The sequence below is a fragment of the Bombyx mori genome, chromosome 26, assembly GCF_030269925.1.
Source record: "Bombyx mori chromosome 26, ASM3026992v2".
NCBI classification, from domain to species: domain Eukaryota; kingdom Metazoa; phylum Arthropoda; class Insecta; order Lepidoptera; family Bombycidae; genus Bombyx; species Bombyx mori.
In genome coordinates, this window is record NC_085132.1 from 3056267 (window position 1) to 3078961 (window position 22695).

The following is a 22695-nucleotide window of genomic DNA, read 5'->3' on the forward strand; positions in this document are numbered from 1 at the left end:
CTAATTCTGATAAAGAGAAGGCTAGTAATAACTCAGCATCAAAGCCGTGTCCCTTGGGGAGGTGCGGCGCTGGTTGCAAGCAGCACAGCAGCCCCCAAGTACCTAGTGCGCCCACCCCGCAATATTCTCCGGCATGCGTGCAGCATGAGAGGAAGCCTCTACCCCCGCCTACGGGTCGCTGTGTGCCAGACTGTCCCTCAGACGCGTCCAATGATTCGTACATTCCCGGAGATTTGGCCGTGAACACCGGAAGAAACGATTCAGTTCAAGTGGTGGAAGACATGTGCAAGACTGTTGGACAATTGACCAATCAAATCAACGAGCTGATGTGCAAGATGAAGGAATTGGTCGGCGAAAAGGGGCCCAATCAAGATGGGTGCTATCCCTCGGGAAACCACAAGAGCTGCGACAAAAAAGGGCCGAAAGCCCAATGCCCTAAGCCCTGTTATTGCCCAGGAAACCCTGCTAAAAAGAAATAAACTGAAACAGGAAATAAAGTTGTACATGTTTTTGCTTCGTTATTGGTGAATTAAAAACGATCCTATCACGCGAACGGTATCATTATATCATGCCTGTTGATCAAAGTTCGCAGACACTGAGTTAATATTTGGCACGGGCGCACATGGTACGTAAGAGACTATGTTTCTCTATCTCTCTCTAAAAAGAACACTGAAAGAGTAAGAGAACATAAAATATATGTTACCGTTTGTACTAACCTCTGTTTTAACTGCAAAGGTGTTTCTAAGGGTTTCTAGGCGTTTCGGTTTGAAAGGCGAGGCAGCCATTGTTATAATAAAATGAGATTTGAAACGCATGTCCCAAGGTGGGTGGCGGCTTTTGCGTTGTTGATGTCTACGGGCACTGATAACCAAATAACAACAGATGGGACGTGGGCACATTCACCCGTCTAAAAATATATAAAAAATACACCACAAGGAATGAATGCTAGAAACTGTGAAATTAAATTTTATTTATAGAATTAAAATACTAAATGTTGATTAAATTGTTGTTTGCATAAATTTAATAGTCAATGATAATAAAACATATATTATATGCACATTATATTATGATATGCAGTTCACTGAATAAGTTACATCTGTTTGTTCTATTTACTTTTTTTTTATATTGTGTCTAGAAGTGTTTTTATAGTATTATTCTAAATGAGTAATTTCAGGTCTTTAGTGTAGATTTTTTTTCTTTTTTTTAGTATTATTAGATGGATGGACGAGCTCACAGCCCACCTGGTGTTAAGTGGTTACTGGAGCCCATAGAAATCTACAATGTAAACCACTACCCACCTTGAGGTATAAGTTCTAAGCTCTCAAGTATAGTTACAACGGCTGCCCCACCCTTCAAATCGAAACGCATTACTGCTTCACGGCAGAAATAGGCGGGGTGATAGTACCTACCCGCGCGGACCCACAAGAGGTTCTATAACCAGTAATGGATGGAGTAGATGGATTAATGAGCACATAGTCTAGTCGTAAACGTTTGTCAGAGTCCATAGACAATATAAAGTGATAACCGAAAATCTATTCTATCAGCCCACAGACGTCCACTGCCGGATATAGGCATTAGGCATACCCCAAGCCTGGCCACGACGATCGCTCCTACACTGAGAATCATCAGTTTTGCGTTCTTATATCGTTTATAGTTCTTATAATTGAACGCGTCTTCGTCTTACCTAAAGGCCCTTAGGAACTCACAATATACCCTAGATTCCGTCGCTGATGCGCGAGAACCGAGTTGGGTAAATCGGTCATTAAATTGTGGGTCTTTGAGTTCATTAGAGCGAATCGTCGTGTACACGGTGTAATAATACTTTAATATTGTACTTTTTAACCTAATTGTTGGTAGTCAAATGGGGCTATTTCAGCGGCGTTTCGCTGAATCTATCACTGGATCAAAATCGCGATCCACTGAGAAGATCTCATCAGAGAGAAGAACTCAGTGAGCTGTGTCTATGGTGTCTAACGGTGACTGGTGTGTGAATTTGTACGCAGTTGGAACAGCGCCCCTAGCGACAAACGTAGGCAAACACTCCAACTCCATACAACTTTGAGTTAACTTTTACGCTATCGAGAGCGTTTACGCTATCGAGAACGTTAAAAAACTCTAACTAAGCACAATATGGTGCTTGGAGTGTCTTAAAGCACCGAGAGTGGATCGAGAGGATCCGATAGGACATATTCTACAGTGGGTATTAATAAACCACATTATTTAATTGAAATTCAGTTTTTTTTTCCTACCTAAGCTAAGAGGCTATATCAGTGTCGCCTTAACTAGTAGGCTCAAACCTGATGACGTTGCTAACACGAACCCTGGCAAGAGCCGTGCTTCGCTAAAACTCAGTGGGCTGCGTCTGAGGGTTGATTTACTCGTCGAGCCCTTCGTCGCAAGCGACGGGTTCGACGAGAACAACGACCGGTGCTTGAGGTACCTAAAAGCACCGTTAGTGGATCGGGAGGATCCGAAATGACGTGTTTGGGGCGACTTCGACTGCTTTCCATTCTTTCCGCAGGATCGGGAATGTAGTTACCGGCGGCCACGATGAGAGGGTTCTCGTGTTGTGCCGCTTTATCGAAGTGGGAATTTCAGTTACACAGTATGTTAAAAGCGCTTTTTAATTATTTATTTGGTAGTGACAAAGTCATTTGTTTACCGACAAAAAGCTGTATTTCCCAATAGGAAAAATTCAAGACGACATTGTGTGTTTTAATACGATCACAGGTCAAACGCTGTCGATCATTAAACAAGCCTGTTTTTTTTTGCGTAATTTCGTCCGACGTGATTTTCGCCTAAAATAGAATACAATGCGCCATTACCTTGAAACATTTTTGAGTGACATGTAATAAAGCAGGCAATAGACGAAATAACATCGATGCTATAGTGAAAGTTGAGCCTTCGTGTGTTGTGTATACAAACGAGTATCTCGAATGACCCCTACTATAGTTTTAAAAACTTAGAATGAGTGATTATCGAGAATTTTTAGCGGGAACGCGAGCAGCGAGATTTTGTAAATTTGTTTTACTTTGCTATTTTATGTTTATGTTCAAAAGTGTAAAAACGGTATTAAATGGTTAATAATCATTTAATAAAAAAAAAGTCGCTGGACGTAGCATCTCCGGTTCTTCCAAATGCTACTGAAACTTCCACAATGTTACTGAAACTTTATTTCATTCCATCTCATCTCGTTTCATTTTGCAAATTAAGAAAATCTAATTAATCGATCAATAATATTAATCAACATAAATATTTCGAAATCATTATAACGAATTGACGATAAATCATCGCAAAAAAAACACTATGAATTCGTAACGCACACTTCAAAGTTTGCGTAAATAATTTTTAGAACAACATTAGTAGAGGTTATGCGAATATACCTTCTCACATAGTCGTATTCATTTTAGCGCCCGTGGCTGTTGTGTTAACAAAATAAAATAAAACTTATTTAGCATTAAATTAAGTTTTATTTATTAATAAAAATTGGTGATGTACAAACTGCGTTTCGGTCCTCTGTTGAGGCAATATTTTATAGTGATTACAGGTATGTACAATTTTTGGGAGTTTTTCGATTTTAATTCCAGGCAAAAAAGAGGATTTACCATTTTTAACTTTAAGATATTATATGCATAAGTTAGTTTATGGTAGTTTTAGTTGAAGAAAGTGCATTAAAATAGAACGACCTATTCTATTAAACTTTTACTTTTGAACCCTGACAAATTATTTTAAAGCAGTTAGCATTTATTTCGATGCAGTTACGATTGATTTTATGATTGTGGAGCTAAGGTGAGCTATCCGTGAGCTTTTATCACTGACAAAATTCAGGATATTTGATCGTAAAATTTTAACTAAGCATTTATTTTATCAATGTTTATTCGAAGGAATGCTTTAAGAAGTTTGGGAAGTGGAAGTCACGGACAATCTGATATTAAATGTCACGACACATGCCATCCACCTCGGATATAAGGTCGGAGTTTCAATTTTCTTGGAAACAGTTTTCCCACCTTTCAAACTAGAACGCATAATTGCTTGACTAACGAAATAGGAAGAACCGTGGTAGCTCTTCAAATATATTTTTATACCTTAGATGGTTGAACGAGATCACAGGCCACCTGGTGTTAAGTGGTTACTGGAGCCCAAAGATATCTACAACGTAAATACGCTACCCACCTTGAGATATACGCTCTAAGGTCTCAAGTATAGTTACAGCGGCTGCCCCACCCTTCAAACCGAAACGCATTACTGCTTCACGGCAGAAATAGGTAGGGCCGTGGTACCTACCTGCGCGGACTCACAAGAGGTCCTACCACCTAGGTAGGTAGTAGTAGTCAAATACGTAAACATACCAGACCTGAATAGACTCAGACACGAAATCAAATATCTCTCCAAAGATAATGAATGATTAGGACCGGTAATCGAAGTCGGTCCCCGTGGTGAGGTAGTGGGGTCCATAAGCCTCTAGATCAATGATTATATCGATTTATGAATAACACTTTATAGAATCGATAATATAATCGTTAATCTTCATTGCGGTCCCCTATCGTGGCTGATCTCCCTCCTAGCTTAGCCTATGCTCGCCTACCGGTCTTGGTGAAACTAGAAAGGCCTCTGAGCCGCCAGAAATCCCTCCCACCTAAAATCACTGAGATCTCAATGTAGTTGCATCTTTCAAATAATAATATAATAGTAATAACCGGGGACAAGTCACACAAGGTCATCTGACCCAGACCATGGGAACCAAATATCTGATTCTCTGTACTATGGGAACCAAATATTAATATACAATCTCATTTAAATATATTTTTATAAATAGCAATCACGTTGCCGCGGTTGCTGAGAGAATTTATATTAGTAACTGCTATTGTTATTATTCTGTTTCAAAATAATTATGCATAGTTGACGTAATAGTTTTTTTAGCATTAAAATTATATATGTTAAAAACGCTATAATAAAAATGTAAGCATAGTGTTTGTCGGTGCATCAGTCATGCGTTCCATTTTTATATAAATACAATATAATGGATACTTCGAACCTCATGTCTAAAGGTCGTGACAGGAATCGCGTCTTGATCTCAATAGCTGTCGGCAATTACTGATTGACTTAGACCTTAGAAATTCACAGGAAAAAACATTGGTATCATCATATTATTTACTCGACTCCACGGTATTTTTGTTCTGTATTTTCCTGCGTACTGTGTACATACATATATTCTAAGAAACGTCTTTGACTGTTTGATATGACTTTAAGTTATTTAAAAGTTATGGTTGCGTTTTATCGATTTTATCACCGACTTTATCTGTGTACATATGTCAATAGAATTTGTTGTCAATACTTGTTGTCATGTCCAATTATAGTCAATTTAAGTCAACTGAATGAAGCCACAATGAGTTAAACCAACGAGAATATTAACAGGATGTACATGATTTTGCCGCCAAATGACCGGCCCAAAATAAAGTGTTCTATTGTAGTTTGTATGTCAATTTGCGTAGATTGGGTCGCTTGTGCACTGTATCTAACGCATCGAGATTGCTTCGAGATTGTATTCCTGTTGCTTAAAATAATAATCATTGGAACAGTGTTGGTAAATTTGTTTATTTTTTGTTTTACGTGTTCACATTATATTGATTACCAGTGGATTAACCACATCACAAAATTCTTGGTTTAACACCAGCGTATTACGAACTGACAAGTTGGAATGACTAGATCCGTGCAACCCTTGACACCACAGCTCGCGATGCTCTACACTCGGCGGTAGATAGGAGCAAATGGCGTGGAATGATCCGGAACGGACTCTTGTTTAGAGGAGGTGGTCATGACCCTCAATATTGAGGAAACCGAATCGAGGTTGACAATTAAATAATATATCGACTATAAAAACCATATACTTAAATAGCAAACCAAATGTACAATTATTTTTCATCTTTTTTTTATCACGTTTTTTACGCTTGGCTTATTAGAGCGAAATCATAAAATTATTTTATTTTATAATATATTTATAAATTCGAAGTTATATTTTGTATTGTCATCGAATTGTTTGTAAATTTTCACGTTTTAATCAATCGTCTTAAAGTCGGTGAAAATGACGTTTAAAAATTCTGTTACATCCTTAAAATATAATAATAATTGTAGGTACATAATATTTACATATAATAATATGTACGTGTCAAGCTAATTGAAGCGTGTTCAAATTGGAACAGTCCAATCCGCTAGATTGTACTAGTTATGTATTATGAAAACTAGTTTGTTTGTTTGTATGTTAATAACCACATAAATTAAAAGACACAATTGTTATTGAAATAAATAAATCATGTTACGATGACCCACAAAGTCTTTGTTGAACTTGCCGGCAATATTTTCTTCCTAAGCGACATTGGGATCGCTGTGAGTATTAGCGAAAATATTTTTCAATGTTATTGTTTTTTTTCACTGGTGGTAGGACCTCTTGGGAGTACGCACGGGTAGGTACCACCACCCCGCCTATTTCCGCCGTGAAGCAGTAATGCGTTTCGGTTCGAAGGGTGGGGTAGCCGTTGTAACTATACTGAGATCTTAGAACTTATATCTCGAAGTGGGTGGCGCATTTATGTTGTAGATGTCTATGGGCTCCAGTAACCACTTAACACCAGGTGGGCTGTGAGCTCGTCCATCCATCTAAGCAATAAAAAAAAAATAGTATCAATTTGACGGTGGCCACGTGAATTGTGCCAAGAGGTCCCACTTCGATTCAAACTTGAAAGTCAACGTTATTGTGAAAGATATTTTTCGAAGTTATTTTTCCATAACCGAATGATACGAGACTAGTTAATTTCGAATATTTATCTATACTAGACTAATATTATAAAGCTGAAGAGTTTGTTTGTTTGAACGCGCTAATCTCAGGAAGTACTGGTCCGATTTGAAAAATTCTTTCATTGTTACATCGCCCATTTATTGAGGAAGGCTATAGGCTACATAACATCACGCTAAGACCAATACAAGTGGAGCACCAATAAAGAAATAGGGGTTTAAATAGCTCCTTAACATTCTATAATTCAAAAATATTTTCACCTTCTACGTAAATGAAGTGGGGGGGTAAAATTTTGCGTTATACCAAAGTAACTATTTCACGCGGACGGAGTCGCGGGCAAAAGCTAGAATAGAATAAAGCCTATTTCAGTGGGTTAGCTTAGCTTAAGTCGTTTCTATGTATTTTATCAAATTAATTTATCTTTAAAAGCTTAAACAACACGAGACAACATAATATTGAGTTATTTGTGCAGCTGCAGACAGCGTTGCAAACAAAATGATCTTTCCCAAATAGTAGGTGTGTACGCGTTAAATATATAATAATATGTGTGTTTTCTTAATGTCTTTATTAAGTGAGACATACTGTTAGAAAACTGACATCCACGGTTTTCGATACAAAGGTTAAATTAATGGATTTTTTAAAAATTGTGCCTCTTTTTTACATAATATTTATTATGTATCTTATATTTAGGTATATATATATTTTTTATTCCTTAGATGGGTGGACGAGCTCACAGACCACCTGGTGTTAAGTGGTTACTAGAGCCCATAGACATCTACAACGTAAATGCGCCACCCACCTTGAGATATAAGTTCTAAGGTCTCGAGTATAGTTACAACGGCTGCCCCACCCTTCAAACCGAAACGCAATACTGCTTCACGGCAGAAACAGGCAGGGCGGTGGTACAAACCCGCGTGGACTCACAAGACGTCCTACCGCCAGTAAAAAATATTTTACATAATATTAACATAATTTACAGCATTTAGCATTTCGAATAGTTTGCTGTTAATTAAAATGCTTTTCAGGATATTATCAAAATAACCCTTCTACTCATATCTATTCATAAAATATTTATAATTACTGATACCATGCACCCCATGCTTTTTTTACAATAAAATCATTTTTTTCTTACACTATTTTTAATTCAAATTTATTAAAATTTATTTTCTATTCTTTTAGTTGGATTTTCTATAAAAGCGTATTTTTGTAGTTTTTTTAAACTAATAATTATTTTTCAATTTTTTTTATTTTGAATTATCATCGGTCCATAATAAGTATACCAAATTTCGAGTTAATCCGACGTTTTGAAGAGGGTCAAAATCATGTTCAGAGATTCCGTTACACACTACATACGTCTTTTTTTTTCCCTACCTATGCTGATAGCCTTGAGAGGCTATTTCAGCTTCACCCTAACGTTAGTAGGTGAGCTCACGGGGCTCAACCGAGAGTTGCTAACACTGACCCTAGCAAGAGCAGTGCTTCGCAGAATCTATCACCGGATCGGAAACGCGACCCACTGAGAAGATCCGGCGAGAAACTCAGTGGGCTGTGTCTATGGGGTTAATTCGCTCGTCGAGCCCTTCGTCGAAAGCGACGGGTTCGACGAGGACGGTGACCGGACATACGTCTGAAGCTAATAAAAGCGTATTAAAAATACATATAATTATTACCTGTCTTGACAATTTGAGTATTGGTAACAATATACAAATCAAAAAATGGCTGAAATTATTTGTGGGTAATTTTTATTGGACGATAAATTATCATAGTTTAATTAAACACTAGTAGCACTTTCACAGTTGAACACCGTTAAATTTTGATTTATATTCTAAGTTATTGCGGCGATAATTTATCAGGACCTATCCAGTATTATCTTGTTTAACTACGTAATTTATTATTGCTTAGTTTTAAGTTTAGAGTCAACAAGTGTTGACTCTGTTTGTTTGTTTGTTTAGATTATAGTTCAAACTCTCGGAATCACTCAGAATTATCTTTCTCTTTGTTCTTTGGTATCGTGTTGTTTTGGTTCCTCCAGAATTTATCGAGGCAAATTGTTGTAGAAACTTTTGTGAAAGTATTCCAAGGAAATTTGCTGAATGCAGGTGTTATTACGGTCCAAGGTGATTCAATAAATTCCAGGGTTTCTGGTTCGAGGCTGGTCACAATTTAGTTTGATATTTTAATTTTGATATTACATAAACTTTCTATAGTTTGGCAGCTGCTCAAACATCTTAAATCGAACAAGTAATCTCACATTATTTGGTCCCTAAACTGAAGAACTGATCTGAGTTCGAGGCTGGTCACAATTTAGTTTGATATTTTAATTTTGATATTAAATAAACTTTCTATAGTTTGGCAGCTGCTCAAACATCTTAAATCGAACAAGTAATCTCACATTATTTGGTCCCTGAACTGAAGACTAAGATCATGGCTGGAATGAATTAGAAATTACTTTTTGATGGCACACTTCTCTAACACTAGGAGCAGACTTAGGGACCCCGGTAACCGTACTCGTTCGTACCGTACCGTAGATTCATTCGCAAAGCAGCTGCCCTTGAGTTGTTAGGTCTCCTTTGGAGGCGCTCCGGCAGCTGTTAGCAAGTCCCACCGCTCCTGGCTGATCCTCTGCCCGCCCACCGATCCTGGTAAAACTGGAGAGGGCACCAGGCCACCAGTAAGCCCTCATTCATAAAAAAGGAGTAAACTGCATAGGTAATAGACAGGGCGATTACTTGGCAGTAGAAATAGGAAAATTTGTGGATCACGTCAAGTACTGATGTAATAACTGATGTAATAATAAGTTTTTACTGGTGGTAGGATCTCTTGTGAGTCCGCGCGGGTAAGTTCCACCGCCCTGCCTATTTTTAATCGTGCCTAAGACTCGCGAAAAACAAAAAAAATGTCACGAAGGCATTTAATGTGACAGGTATATTGTCTTTTAGGGTCGATTCGACCAAACAAGAGTAAATCTTATTCTTAGAATAACTCGTCAGTTAATCGAGAGTAAATCAATTTTACGTTTTACCAACTACAATTCTAAGAATAGTGGGCCTATTCGGGAATTGTTACTATACCGCCGTTTCGCACGGAATAACGGAGCTATTCCTAGAATAAAGTAATGGCGTCTGTCAGTCCAACATCTGATTTCTGTCATTTCATAAATATTTATTCTGTTTTAATTTCAAGTCAACGCAATGCACTAAATGATTATTAATAGTCTGAATGCAACGTTTAAACGAAAAAAGATAAAACCACACGACAAAACTTGACAATTCCCTCAAACAAACAAGAAATAAAAATAATACGTTTGACAGCTGGATATCTTACACAACAGCTACTTTTTCACACTAAAATACGGCAAAATCGAGTTGACGATTTGTATGCTCTTACACTATGCCGTTGAACAACAACATTTATTTGCCGGATTTTATTTTTGTTCACCATTCACTCTGCTATTCGCGTATTGTTATTCCTAGCGCAAGTATACGTGGAAAAACGACTATGAATTTACTCGAGATTAAAATCATGGAATAGGTTATTCCTCGTATAGTTACTCGAGTTTAAATTTAAGTTTGGTCGAATCCGCCCTTAAAAAATTTTTTTACATACAGTTACGGATTTGCGATTAAAATTTAAATATACCTCAGCCTGTGACGGCACTAGTCCTAATGCTAACTTCGTAAAAGTAAATGATTCATTTTTAATTAAATTCCGATATTTTATCAAAACATACGACAAACATTCTTAGCAACGTTATTGCTAAATAGCGATTCGAATATAGCCGTTATTATATCCAAAAAAGGGATCTAAGAGATTCCGCAGACATTTGCCTAAAGAAAAAAACATGTGCCTAAAACAGATAACAAATAATAAAAACTGTGTTACATCGTTTTACAAACATAGATTAACACATTCGCGTGAGCAACCTCATTTCTGAATATTGCTATTGTGGCGCATCTTTTTCCCATACAAAGTTTAGCAACATCTAATAACATCTCGCCGTAATACGTACATCCTATGATGATTTTTTTTAGGGAACGCGGCGGTGTAGGCTATGAAAATTGAATGTGTTGCGGCGCTAAGTAGATGCGCCATAGGAATATGTTCATAAAATAGATGTCTAAAGACGTTCCGACAAAATAAATATGATAATCTGGAGGCCGTCATCTGACGTTGCTCCATTTCATAATTTTAAAAACACGATGTTGTAAGACGTTGCTCACGCGAACGTGGTGAATCATGGCCGAGGACACAGGCGTACCCACTACTGTATTGTTGACTAGATAATCCAACCTTTAGGAAATGTATTATTCACTTTGAAGAATCCTCCCTTTTAAAGTTTTTTTTTTATGTCTTAGATATGTGGACGAGCTCACAGCCCACCTGGTGCTAAGTGGTTACTGGAACCCACAGACATCTTCAACGTAAATGCGCCACCCAACTTGAGATATAAATTCTAAGGTCTCAGTATAGTTACAACGGCTGCCCCACCCTTCAAACCGAAACGCATTACTGCTTCACGGCAGAAATAGGCAGGGTGGTGGTACCTACCCGTGCGGACTCACAAGAGCCTATCACCAGCAGGTTCCAATGTTACTGAAAATACTTAAAAACCTGGAACTATGTGGATGTGTTTTTGCATAATACTTAAAATATCGGACGTCACGGATATGCTAAACCGACGAATTTTAAATGAGATCAATGGATTTAAAAAACACCTAAATTTTAGCGTCAGCTTACAAACCTTCAACTATGATGTTCAGTTTGCTGCAAAATAACATTTCAGCTTCAAAAGTCCTTGCCCAGTCACACCTTCCCTGAACTTATCATGCCGCTATAGGCCGTGTTTGGGGCAAAAGCAATAGGTGATTTTTTGGGTCGGAACTGAACTTCCTACGAGGTCTTGGCTCCTGGAGAGCGCGCGGGATATGTGGGACTGGACAGTCCGCAGATGTTAGAGCGGACTGCGGGCCTCAGGAAAGGAATTTAGGGCCTTACCCAACTTATTACGACGTTCAAACCAATTTTTTCTCCTACCTACGCCGAAAGTTCGGTTTTCCTCCTGCTGTACAGGGAAGAAAGTCTAACTTTTCCTTCCTGGGTACTGACAAGTGTGCATGCGCATTAGTGTCTACGTCTGCTCTCACGCACCTAAAATTCTCCGCCATTGTTGTGCTCGGGTAATTTGAAATATTGTGTTTAGTGTACCTAAAAGTGAAATAAACAAAAGGCAATAAAATTTAATAGTGAAGTATTAAGCAAAGATGAGTTCGTCAAGCAGTTCTTATTCAATTAGTACTAAATTTATTTAAAAATTAAAAAAAAGTTAAACGGTTTTTTTTTACGAGCAACCTCCGCCAGGGCTTCGCCCCTGAACCCCGGCTCGATACTCCACGGGTGCTAAGTTTTTTATAATGTCGAACTTTCGGCCTGGTAGGAGAAAAAATAGTATGTACTATTCCCATCAACAAATTTTGATACGGTAGGTAGTAAATATTTCGTTTGTATGAATCCTCTTGTGAGATTGTTACGAGCGATAAGAAAAAGTATAGATATTTTTATACGACTTTAATATAATATAAAAAAAAATCATAATTTACTTACTGTAGATACGGATACTAAATACATAATCGACACTATAAGTGTCATCGATTATAACTAGCTAAGCTAGGATCTGAATTACTCGTATTGAACCATGAAGTTAAATCAGAAGTTTTGAATTTTGGAACAAGCATCAAATTCTCTTTGTATACACACTCGCTAGTTCATAAATGAGTTTGACGATGACAAAGTACATTTAAATTTGCACCAAAACAGATCGTGCATAAAATTGTGAGCCCGTACAAAAAATACAGAAATTACTTAATTTATTTCTAAAGGCAAAGCAATAAAAAAATAAAAAATAATTAAAGGTTGGCTATTGCCAGTCACGACTCAGAATTATTTTGCTAGCATAGCGTTAATGTCAGATAAGCTTTTTCCTTTGGTCTCCGGCACGACATAGATGGTGAAGATGACGCCAACCAAGTCAAAGACAGCGAACATCCAGAAAGCGTAATGGATGCCGACGTTTACTGCTAGGTAAGAATAAATGCTGGTGGTTATCAGACCGGAGCCATTGGCGACTGTCAAACCTAGAGAGGTGCCTAGCCCACGCATTTTCGGACTAAACATTTCCCCTGCTAGAGCGTGTGGTATTATTGTCAGACCTGAAACCAGAAATATTTATTTGGTAAAGTAAAATCAAAGTCGTTTATAAAGGATCACATGAGTACGGTCACAGTCGACTGAGTGGTTTAGACAGAGCATCAAAATTTGTGCCATCCAACCATTTAACATTGACATAAGCAAACCAATAAAGTTCCAAGTATTAGAAGTCAGCAACAAAAGGGTACTTCGCGACACAGTACAGTGTTATGGCTGTCACTTATTACACCCCTGACCTAGGTCACACAGTACGGTCAAAATTCTAGACACGTGAATGAAGCTGATGAGGCCTCTACAATGCCATACACAATTGATCCATAACAGAAAACAAACTATAGCGAAGAAAATCCGTAGAAGAGTGGACAGCTCACAGTCTACCCAAGTCTCAATTGTATCGTATTTGCATTGCTCCTTCGTCGTGGAAATAATTAGTGTAGTAAATGAGGACAGTTTCGCGAAAAATACATATTTAAATATTTTTTTCTTTACAATTTCAAATTTATGATTCAAAATTTAGTAAATTCTTACCAACGCTGTACGTAAACAGAGCTGCAACTAAAGCAGTAAGCGGTAACCAGCCCAGGGATCCAACAGACTCCGGAAACATTTGTCGAAAATAAAAATAAGTTCCTAAAGCAGTCTGAAAAAAAATTAAGCGAGGTGTTAAGAAATTCCCAGAAACATTTAGATACCTTAAAGAAACAGAATATTTATTATTTGAACAGGAAATTATTTAAGATCTCCGAAACGAATTATATGTTTGTGATGATAAGTCTTCACGAATAACCTTGTGAATGATTTTTGACAAATAATTGTCCGCTATCGATATTGCGCAATATTGAGCATCAAATAAACTTCTGAGGCTCAATCAGAACACGGAATACTAAGTTCATTTTAGTTATAAAGTATAAGCTAATCGGAATCAAGTTCGACTTGTACTCTAGTTAGATCCGTACCCGATGGTTAGCTTACTAGTCGACGGAATTGTTTGAGAACAACCATCTCGTAGACGCGTGAACCAACCAACGGCCCACCTGATGCTTAATAATTAACGGAGTATATAGATATCATAATATAAAACAGACCGAATATTAGCGTCTACCTGTGTAGGTTCAAAAGAGGTCCTACCACTAGTAATTACGCAAATTATGATTTTTGCGGGTTTGACTTATAATATCGTAAAAGTCTTCATGGGCATTTGTCAAGTAAGTATTTCAATACAAATTTTCTTGGGGCGTATTGGGAGGCCACAAGGGCAGGTACCACCATCTACCTATTTCTGCCATGAAGCAGCAATGCGTTTTGGTCTGCACGGTGGGAGGAGGCGTTGTACTATAACTGAGACAAAACTTTTGCCTCAAGGTGGGTAGAAGTATTTACGTTGTTGATGTCCATGGGCACCGGTAACCTCTTAACAACGGCAGATGGGCCGCTAGCTCACCAACCCATATAAGCAATTTAAAATGAGCACACATGAATGTACTTAGTCAATTGTCACCCGATTAATATTGATACATGACAAAAATTGGATTTCCTAATAATTCTTACCATTGCCAGACAGCACCCTCCTGCTGAAAACAACAAAAGCACCTTCCTTCCATACCTATCCACGACAAATGGCGAGATTAAGCTTCCCGTCAGATTAGTAACGCCAACTATCATGGTCGCAACTGCCGGTTCAACTGATGAGCCGGCTAATTTGAAAATTGCTGTTGCATTTAATATAACAGCTATAACACCGCTTGCTTGTTCGATTATATATAATGGAATAATAATCAGGAGTGCTCTTCTGTTACTCCTCTGAAACAGTTCAAGCCATTTCCTTTTTCCTTGTGCGTTCTCTTTTGCATTTTGAAGCATAATTTTCAGTTCGTAATTTACATCTTTGCTGCGACCAAAGTAATTTAGAGCCTTTTTGGCTGATTCTTCGTCGCCTGGAAATTGAATGTAATTATTAATTAAAATTACAGCTATCACGCTATTTGCTTGTTCAACTATTTATTATTGAACGATAATTGGAAACGCTTTTCTGTTAGTCTTCTCAAATAATAAAAAGTTTTTTTTTATTTTTATTGCTTAGATGGTTGGACGAGCTCACAGCCCACCTGGAGTAAAGTGGTTACTGGAGCCCATAGACATCTACAACGTAAATGCGCCACCCATCTTGAGATATAAGTTCTAAGATCTCAGTATAGTTACAACGACTGCCCTACCCTTCAAACCGAAACGCATTACTGCTTCACGGCGGAAATAGGCAGGGCGGTGGTACCTACCCGCGCGGACACACAAGAGGTCCTACCACCAGTAAAGCTATTTCAGTTTATTTCTCGGTTGTGGTTTAAGATTATGAAGCATAAAGTTAAGTTTCTTATCGATTATTAATACGCTTTTATTAGCTTCAGACGTATGTATGTTAGTATGTAACGGAATCTTTGAACATGATTTTGATCCCATTCAAAACGTCGGATTAACTGGAAATTTGGTATACTTATTAAGGACCGATGACAATTCAATACTATAAAAAATTTTTAAAATTGAAATTCAAATTAAAAATGAAAAATAAATAATAGTTTAAAAAAACTAAAGTTTAAAAGTCTAAAAAAGTGTGGGGTTCATGGTATCAGTAGCTATAAATATTTTACGAACAGATATGAGTAGAAGGGTTATTTTGATAATACCCTGAAAAGCACCCCACGCTTTTATTACAACAAAATCATTTCTTCTTATACTATTTTTAATTCAAATTTATTAAAATTTATTTTCTATTTTTTAGTTAGATTTTCTGTAAAAGCGTATTTTTTTTGTTTTTTTAAACTATTATTTATTCTTTTATGAAGGTATGTTAAAATAAAAACATACCTACCCTTAATAACAAAATACACTGGAGATTCGTTCAAGAAGAAGCTGAGCGCAATGAATATTATTATTAAAATTATAGGCACGAATCCAAACTGGAGGTAGGAGAGGTACGGACCCAAACAGAAGCCGATCAAACAACCTGTGCATTGGAAAATGCTCAATGACGTCATAATAATTCCTCTAATATTTGGCGATCTAAAATAACAAGCGTATAGTTATATAGTTGAATAAAAAGAAAACTTAGAAGACAAAAAGACCAGTGTTGCCCATAAGAGTCATTGATCTCTGCCAAATGAAGAAAATAAATTAACTGCAGTGTATTTACACACATGCACAAACACACACGTATATACAAATATATAAATATATAGGCGCTACTAAATATAATAAACATTTACATTAAATATGAGTTTGGTTTTAAGAAATCATTTATGTATGTATTTCAACACAGTATTAATAAGTATATCTATGTGATAATCGACTTTTATTAGATACAGCTTACCGAAGTACTAATTACTACCTGCCAATCTATAAAGCATTTGTCATCAGCTGAACACCAGAAATCTTCAAGAGTTGATTCAACTCTTGCCGAGTTATTCAAATTTCGATTATATTCAAATCGTAACCAAAAATGTTCGATTTTTTTTATTGCTTAGATGGGTGGACGAGCTCACAGCCCACCTGGTATTCAGTGGTTACTGGAGCCCATAGACATCTACAACGTAAATGCGCCACCCACCTTGAGATAAGTTCTAAGGTCTCAGTATAGTTACAACGGCTGCACCACCCTTCAAACCGAAACGCATTACTGCTTCACGGCAGAAATAGGCAGGGTGGTGGTACCTACCCGTGCGGATTCACAAGAGGTCCTACCACCAGTGATTTGTAATTTTATAGTATACAAAAACAGTGAAAGAACTTACGTAATCTCTCCGACATATATATAAATGAGTATTTGTATGAAGCCCAAACTGAAGCCGACGAGGAGACGTCCAGCAATTATCATACTCGTGGACACCGCCAAAGTTAATATTAAATACGAAAAACAATAAATAAACCCGCCAAGTATAAAACAATATTTACGACCAATATGATTTGATAAGTAACTGGAAACGTATGCACCTGGAAAATGACATTAAGCTTTGATTAATAGTGTTACGCCGGTAAAAGTAACGCCATCTCTCGCCGAATAGTCAAACGAATGTCGAAGGATCTAGTAGGATCTAGAACGCTCGAGAAGTATAACGCCATCTATTGTCAGATAGCGCAAACACAATACTCGACTTGTGTGGAATATTCTCGATAATTCTAGCGATGTGATATCGGCTATAAAAGCGTTGCACAGATGGCACGCAGTCACTCAGTAATCGGAACTACTCGAAGCGAAACAGCGAACGGATCACCTGAAGCGAAGCGGAAGAAGCGAATTTTAAAGTGTTTTAAAAGTTTAAAGAAGAGTTTTAAAGTGTTTTTTTGAGTGTTTTAAGTGTTCTATGTGTTGAATACAGTGTTAAGTTGTAATACGGTAGAATTATAAGTATTTATCCCGAACCCCAGTGCGTAACAATGGTTTACTTACACACACTTTTACTAATTTAGTTTGTACGCATATTTCTTGGTATGCAACGCGATCTATAAACGTCGTTTTCACCGACTCCAATACGTTCGTTTTATTTGAAAATTTTCACACGCATCGAGTACCGATGACAAAACAATAACTTTATAACTTTGTTCTAATATAATGACCAGTACACACGAGACAAAAAAATTTGAAATTAGTTATTACTTCGGTTTGCTAATTATGCGTGTTTTTTTTTGTTACTTTTAAAAATAATACAACAATATTACACAATTACAACAAATTTGAATATTCTGTTACGATGGTCAATAAAAAAATGTTAAACGTGATTAATATAAAAACGTAATAGTAGGTCTATTTCTGTCTGTGTCTCACGCAAAACGGAAAAAAATAAAGACAGTGGTTGGTACCTCCTCGTGAGGATTCACAAATGAACTCATAAGTTTTTGACTCGGAATAATCTTAGAGTCTTAGATATTTCTCAAACGAACCAAGCATGATTTCTGTACAAAAATATCTATTATTATCAAAACCCTAACTTTACTATTAAAAAAAATATAAACGATATAACCTAGACAGAAATCACTTTAATTATAACCAACAATGTAAATTAACTAAGGTTAACAAAATGCAACTAAATCTTGACAACAACTAAACTTTGACAATAATAACTTTGAATAATAAAATACAACGATTGTGCAACGATGTGAACGTCCGTCCGTCCCGACTGTCGCAAGCAAAAGAGAGCGATGCCTTGCGCCAACGCGCCTCGAGCCCAAACGCGCCCCTCCAACAACATCTCGCCACGCGCCCTCCCGACATCACACCATCCTTGACGTCACTTAGGCCACGCCTCCAATGTCATCATCATCTTCTAACACGGCCTCTCCTGACGGCGGAGCGTCCTCGCCCGCATTAATAGGTCCGTCTAGAGGTACTATGTCGTCATGGTGGTGTGATGAACCGGCGACAATACCTTCCTCAGAGCTATTCTCATCACCTATAAAATAGATTGTTTGCATTAAAAATGACACACAGAAATGCAATATTATGTTGCTGACCGTTGGGAAGTTGTTGTTCAGTGACAATTTCCGTAGCATGTCTTCACAAATTCTTCCAGTGGCAGAGCCCTCAGGTTGCCCGAGACAGTGACCGCAGTATATCTCAAAATAAGTTAATGTCTTATTGTATACAGTGGCAGAGCCCTCAGGTTGCCCGAGACAGTGACCGCAGTATATCTCATAATAAGCTAATGTATACAGTGGCAGAGCCCTCAGGTTGCCCGAGACAGTGACCGCAGTATATCTCATAATAAGCTAATGTATACAGTGGCAGAGCCCTCAGGTTGCCCGAGACAGTGACCGCAGTATATCTCATAATAAGCTAATGTATACAGTGGCAGAGCCCTCAGGTTGCCCGAGACAGTGACCGCAGTATATCTCATAATAAGCTAATGTATATCTCAGCAGAAGCATATCTCTTCCAGCTACGTCAGAGCTTGCATCAACAAGGTCACCCTCTGTAACGTAACAAAAAAAAATTACACCCAGACCTGAATGCTCTAAAACTTTCTAAAATTTAGAATCCCTACTACAGACGCAAGCGTGCACTCTTACATCTGCAGCGAGGACGAGCCAAAGATAAACATTTGAAGTGAGAAGAATAGATATCGCACAACTGTCCCAAACTGCGCAATTTGAGACACCTGCACAATTCCTTTACTGAGTTAGCCCGTACAGGAAACGTCTAAAACAGTAGCGCGCTGTTGTCTGCAATATTCACCGATACAGATACTGAACATTACCGACACAACACAGCTAAACAGTAGGGACGCAAAATCCGGCCGAATCCGCATCTACCATACTGCTCAAAAAAAATAAACGGGAAGTAAAGCACCGTCGTGCCCACCTCGACCTTCACATATTAATTTCGAAGAAAAGGCTGCATTTCACCGGGGTCCACTCGTAAGGATGATGTGGAAGCAGGGCAGCCGTCCCAGCTCCAGTCTGCTCCCACGATGCGAGGCTGCACCACGTGTGGCGGGCGTCCCGCTCGACCGTCCTGATAGATAATCCGTTGGGTAGTCCGCAGCAGCAGGCCGCAGACTAAGCGACATCACCCTCTGCGTCACTGCCAGTCGTACAGCACCGTGCAGTCGGCGGCATGCGAGCAACACGTGCAGTATGCACGTCAGAAGTAGGTGAGCGCGCGCATGCAGCGGCACGCGAGCAACACGTGCAGTATGCACGTCTGAAGCAGGCGAGCGCGCGCAGGTAGCGGCACGCGAGCAGTGCGCGCAGTATGCGCGCCAGAAGTAGATGAGCGCGCGCAGCCAGCGGCACGCGAGCAGTGTGCGCAGCCAGCGGCAAGCGAGCAGTGCGTGCAGCCAGCGGCACGCGAGCAGTGCGCGCAGCCAGCGGCACGCGAGCAGTGCGCGCAGCCAGCGGCACGCGAGCAGTTATGCGCGCCAGAAGTAGATGAGCGCGCGCAGCCAGCGGCACGCGAACAGTGTGCGCAGCCAGCGGCACGCGAGCAGTGCACGCGGCCAGCGGTACGCGCAGTATGCACGTCTGAAGCAGGTGAGCGCGCGCAGGTAGCGGCACGCGAGCAGTATGCACGTCTGAAGCAGGTGAGCGCGCGCAGGTAGCGGCACGCGAGCAGTGCGCGCAGTATGCACGTCTGAAGCAGGTGAGCGCGCGCAGGTAGCGGCACCGTGCAGTCGGTGGCACGCGAGCATCTCATGCAGTATGCACGCCAGAAGTAGATGAACGCGCGCAGGCAGCGGCACGCGAGCAACACGTGCAGTCTGCACGGCTCTGCGCTCTCCTGCTGGAGCACGGCGCCGACTCGCTACTGACCTCACACGTCGGCGACAACGCCCTGCGTCTGTGAACAAATCAGACAGAAGGCGCCTCTATTGTCAAAGTTTAGATAGCACCTGCAATGCTCCAATAATCCTGTTCGTCACGCCGTCCATCTGCTGACCAGCACTGCTACACACACCCGCCGATTTGCTCGACGCTGTTCCAGGGTACTCAGATGCACATGCGTCACCGCCTTCGACGGAAACCGTTGCTGCTGGAGGCAAAAATAAGTGCGCGTGGCGTTCGGTACAAGAGTGCGACAGCGTATTGCGATCAGACGGTACTGGTAAAGTGGTCATTAATCTCACGATCTCACGAGTATAATTATGTTCCAAACAACGGTTTCACGGAACTATGCCAGGAGACATCCTGCGGCGTAGGTGTCTTGCTCTTCCTACACACAGCACGATCGCGACGATAATAATTGCAACAAACTCCTAAATCAAGAATTCGAGCGGTCATGACAGCGTCGATGAGATTGATCACGCTTGCATTTTCTAGATCGACGTCCCGTCATATTTCAAAAGCACGTGGTTTTATTATTTTTACCTCTACCTGTACTTGACTTTGACATTTCGACTTTGTTTTAGAACAATGTTTCAGAATAGCACAGTAGGCTTAAGGATACACACAAAGATATGAAAACTTTATGCGTATCCCACTTCTGATATTATCAAAACCCTAACTTTACTATTAAAAAAAAATATAAACGATATAACCTAGACAGAAATCACTTTAATTATAACCAACAATGTAAATTAACTAAGGTTAACAAAATGCAACTAAATCTTGACAACAACTAAACTTTGACAATAATAACTTTGAATAATAAAATACAACGATTGTGCAACGATGTGAACGTCCGTCCGTCCCGACTGTCGCAAGCAAAAGAGAGCGATGCCTTGCGCCAACGCGCCTCGAGCCCAAACGCGCCCCTCCAACAACATCTCGCCACGCGCCCTCCCGACATCACACCATCCTTGACGTCACTTAGGCCACGCCTCCAATGTCATCATCATCTTCTAACACTATCAATATGTAATTGCTGTTTTTTTTTTATTGCCCTTGTTTGCAGATGAGCATACGGCCCACCTGATGGCGAGTGGTTACCGTCGCCCATGGACTTCAGCAATGACAGGGGCAGAGCCAAGCCGCTGCCCACCGTAAAAGGTTGATACGTTATTACGGTGTCTCTGGTATTTGATGCTCTTCGCAAATTACAATAAAACATTCACGTTACTCAGCAAATTTTCTACTTGGACCTTATGTCTTGAAGTTAATGACGGAATTCACATTGTGTCTGGCTACAATGGTACAATTAATAATAATACCCACCAACAATACCAATGAACATGATATTTGTGATCAAGACTACTTCAGTCTCAGTGGCAACACGAGAGAGCGGTGTCGTCTTGGCGTCGATGAGCTTCAGAACCATGGAAGCAGACCATGAAACGCTAAAGCCGTTCACCATTTGAATTATGTTTACTGGAAAAACATAGAAATTTGTAGCTTTTAATTGTAAGCCCTACAAGATCTACATCGTAAATGTCACCACCGAACTTGGGACATGGATTGTATTTTTTTATTATTTTTTTATTGCTTAGATGGGTGGACTAGCTCACAGCCCACCTGGTGTAAAGTGGTTACTGGAGCCCATGGATATCTACAACGTAAATGCACCACCCACCTTGAGATATAAGTTCTAAAGATCTCAGTATAGTTACAACGGCTGCCCCGCCCTTCAAACCGAAACGCATTACTGCTTCACTGCAGAAATAGGCAGGGTGGTAGTATCAACCAATGCGGACTCATAAGACGTCCTACCATCGCTAATAACACAAATAATAATTTTGCGGGTTTGATTTTTATTACAAATCCTTCACCAGTGAAATTTAAGAGTGAATTCGAATTACATTTCCCACTGAGTTTCTCGCCGGATCTTCTCAGTGGGTCGCTTTTTCGATTCGGTAGTAGATTCTGCGAAGCACTGCTCTTGCTAGGGCTAGTGTTAGCCTCGCCCCCAGGTTTGAGCCCCGAGAGCTCACCTACTCGTTAGGTTACGCTGGCATAGTCTCTCAAGGCTTAGGAAGAAAAATTAAAGTACTTACGTATTGCAGCGCTCATATATTGCTTCCAAACACAATTTAGCGTTTGGACCGTCATAATCAACACTTGAATTCTCACCGCTGAAATACAATGTCTTAAAATTCGTTTCAAAGTACGTTTTAGCATAGCGCACTTCTAAACGTTTTGTTTCAGTCGCAGAATTCACCGAGAATCCGTATCAAGATTGTAATTATCTTACTCAATTAGGTTTCGGATATGTGTTTAATTTAAGTAATTTTGTCTTTGGGTATATGCAAATAGTCAATTGAATTGAACTAATTTTAAGAGCC

General features: G+C 39.3%; 1 protein-coding gene across 3 annotated transcripts; it reads right to left on the minus strand.

The window, feature by feature from the left end:
- Window positions 1–12340: 12340 nt before the first annotated feature.
- Window positions 12341–22695, minus strand: LOC101737464 (facilitated trehalose transporter Tret1). 3 transcript variants are annotated; one of them, XM_038020623.2, is made up of 7 exons: window positions 22408–22695; window positions 21632–21784; window positions 16777–16975; window positions 15858–16048; window positions 14543–14928; window positions 13523–13634; window positions 12341–12996 (listed from the first exon to the last, which is right to left on the minus strand). In XM_038020623.2, exons 1-7 carry the CDS (start codon window positions 22529–22531, stop codon window positions 12728–12730), a joined length of 1434 nt encoding a protein of 477 aa, XP_037876551.1. In that variant the 5' UTR covers window positions 22532–22695; the 3' UTR covers window positions 12341–12727. The 3 variants fall into 3 exon arrangements, with proteins under 3 accessions (XP_037876551.1, XP_037876552.1, XP_021208167.1); XM_038020624.2 differs by lacking the exons at window positions 21632–21784; window positions 22408–22695 and adding an exon at window positions 18125–19378; XM_021352492.3 differs by lacking the exons at window positions 21632–21784; window positions 22408–22695 and adding an exon at window positions 17433–17586.

Excerpts from the sequence above, each read along its gene's own strand:
- LOC101737464 (XM_038020623.2), bottom strand. The coding sequence starts at position 22,531 with ATGCTAAAACGTACTTTGAAACGAATTTTAAGACATTGTATTTCAGCG. Across the intron at positions 16,976-21,631 it reads CATGTTCATTGGTATTGTTG|GTGCATACGTTTCCAGTTAC; the intron begins GTGGGTATTATT and ends GTCATTTTCCAG. Across the intron at positions 12,997-13,522 it reads TCTGTTTACGTACAGCGTTG|GTCTGACAATAATACCACAC; the intron begins GTAAGAATTTAC and ends TTCTGGTTTCAG.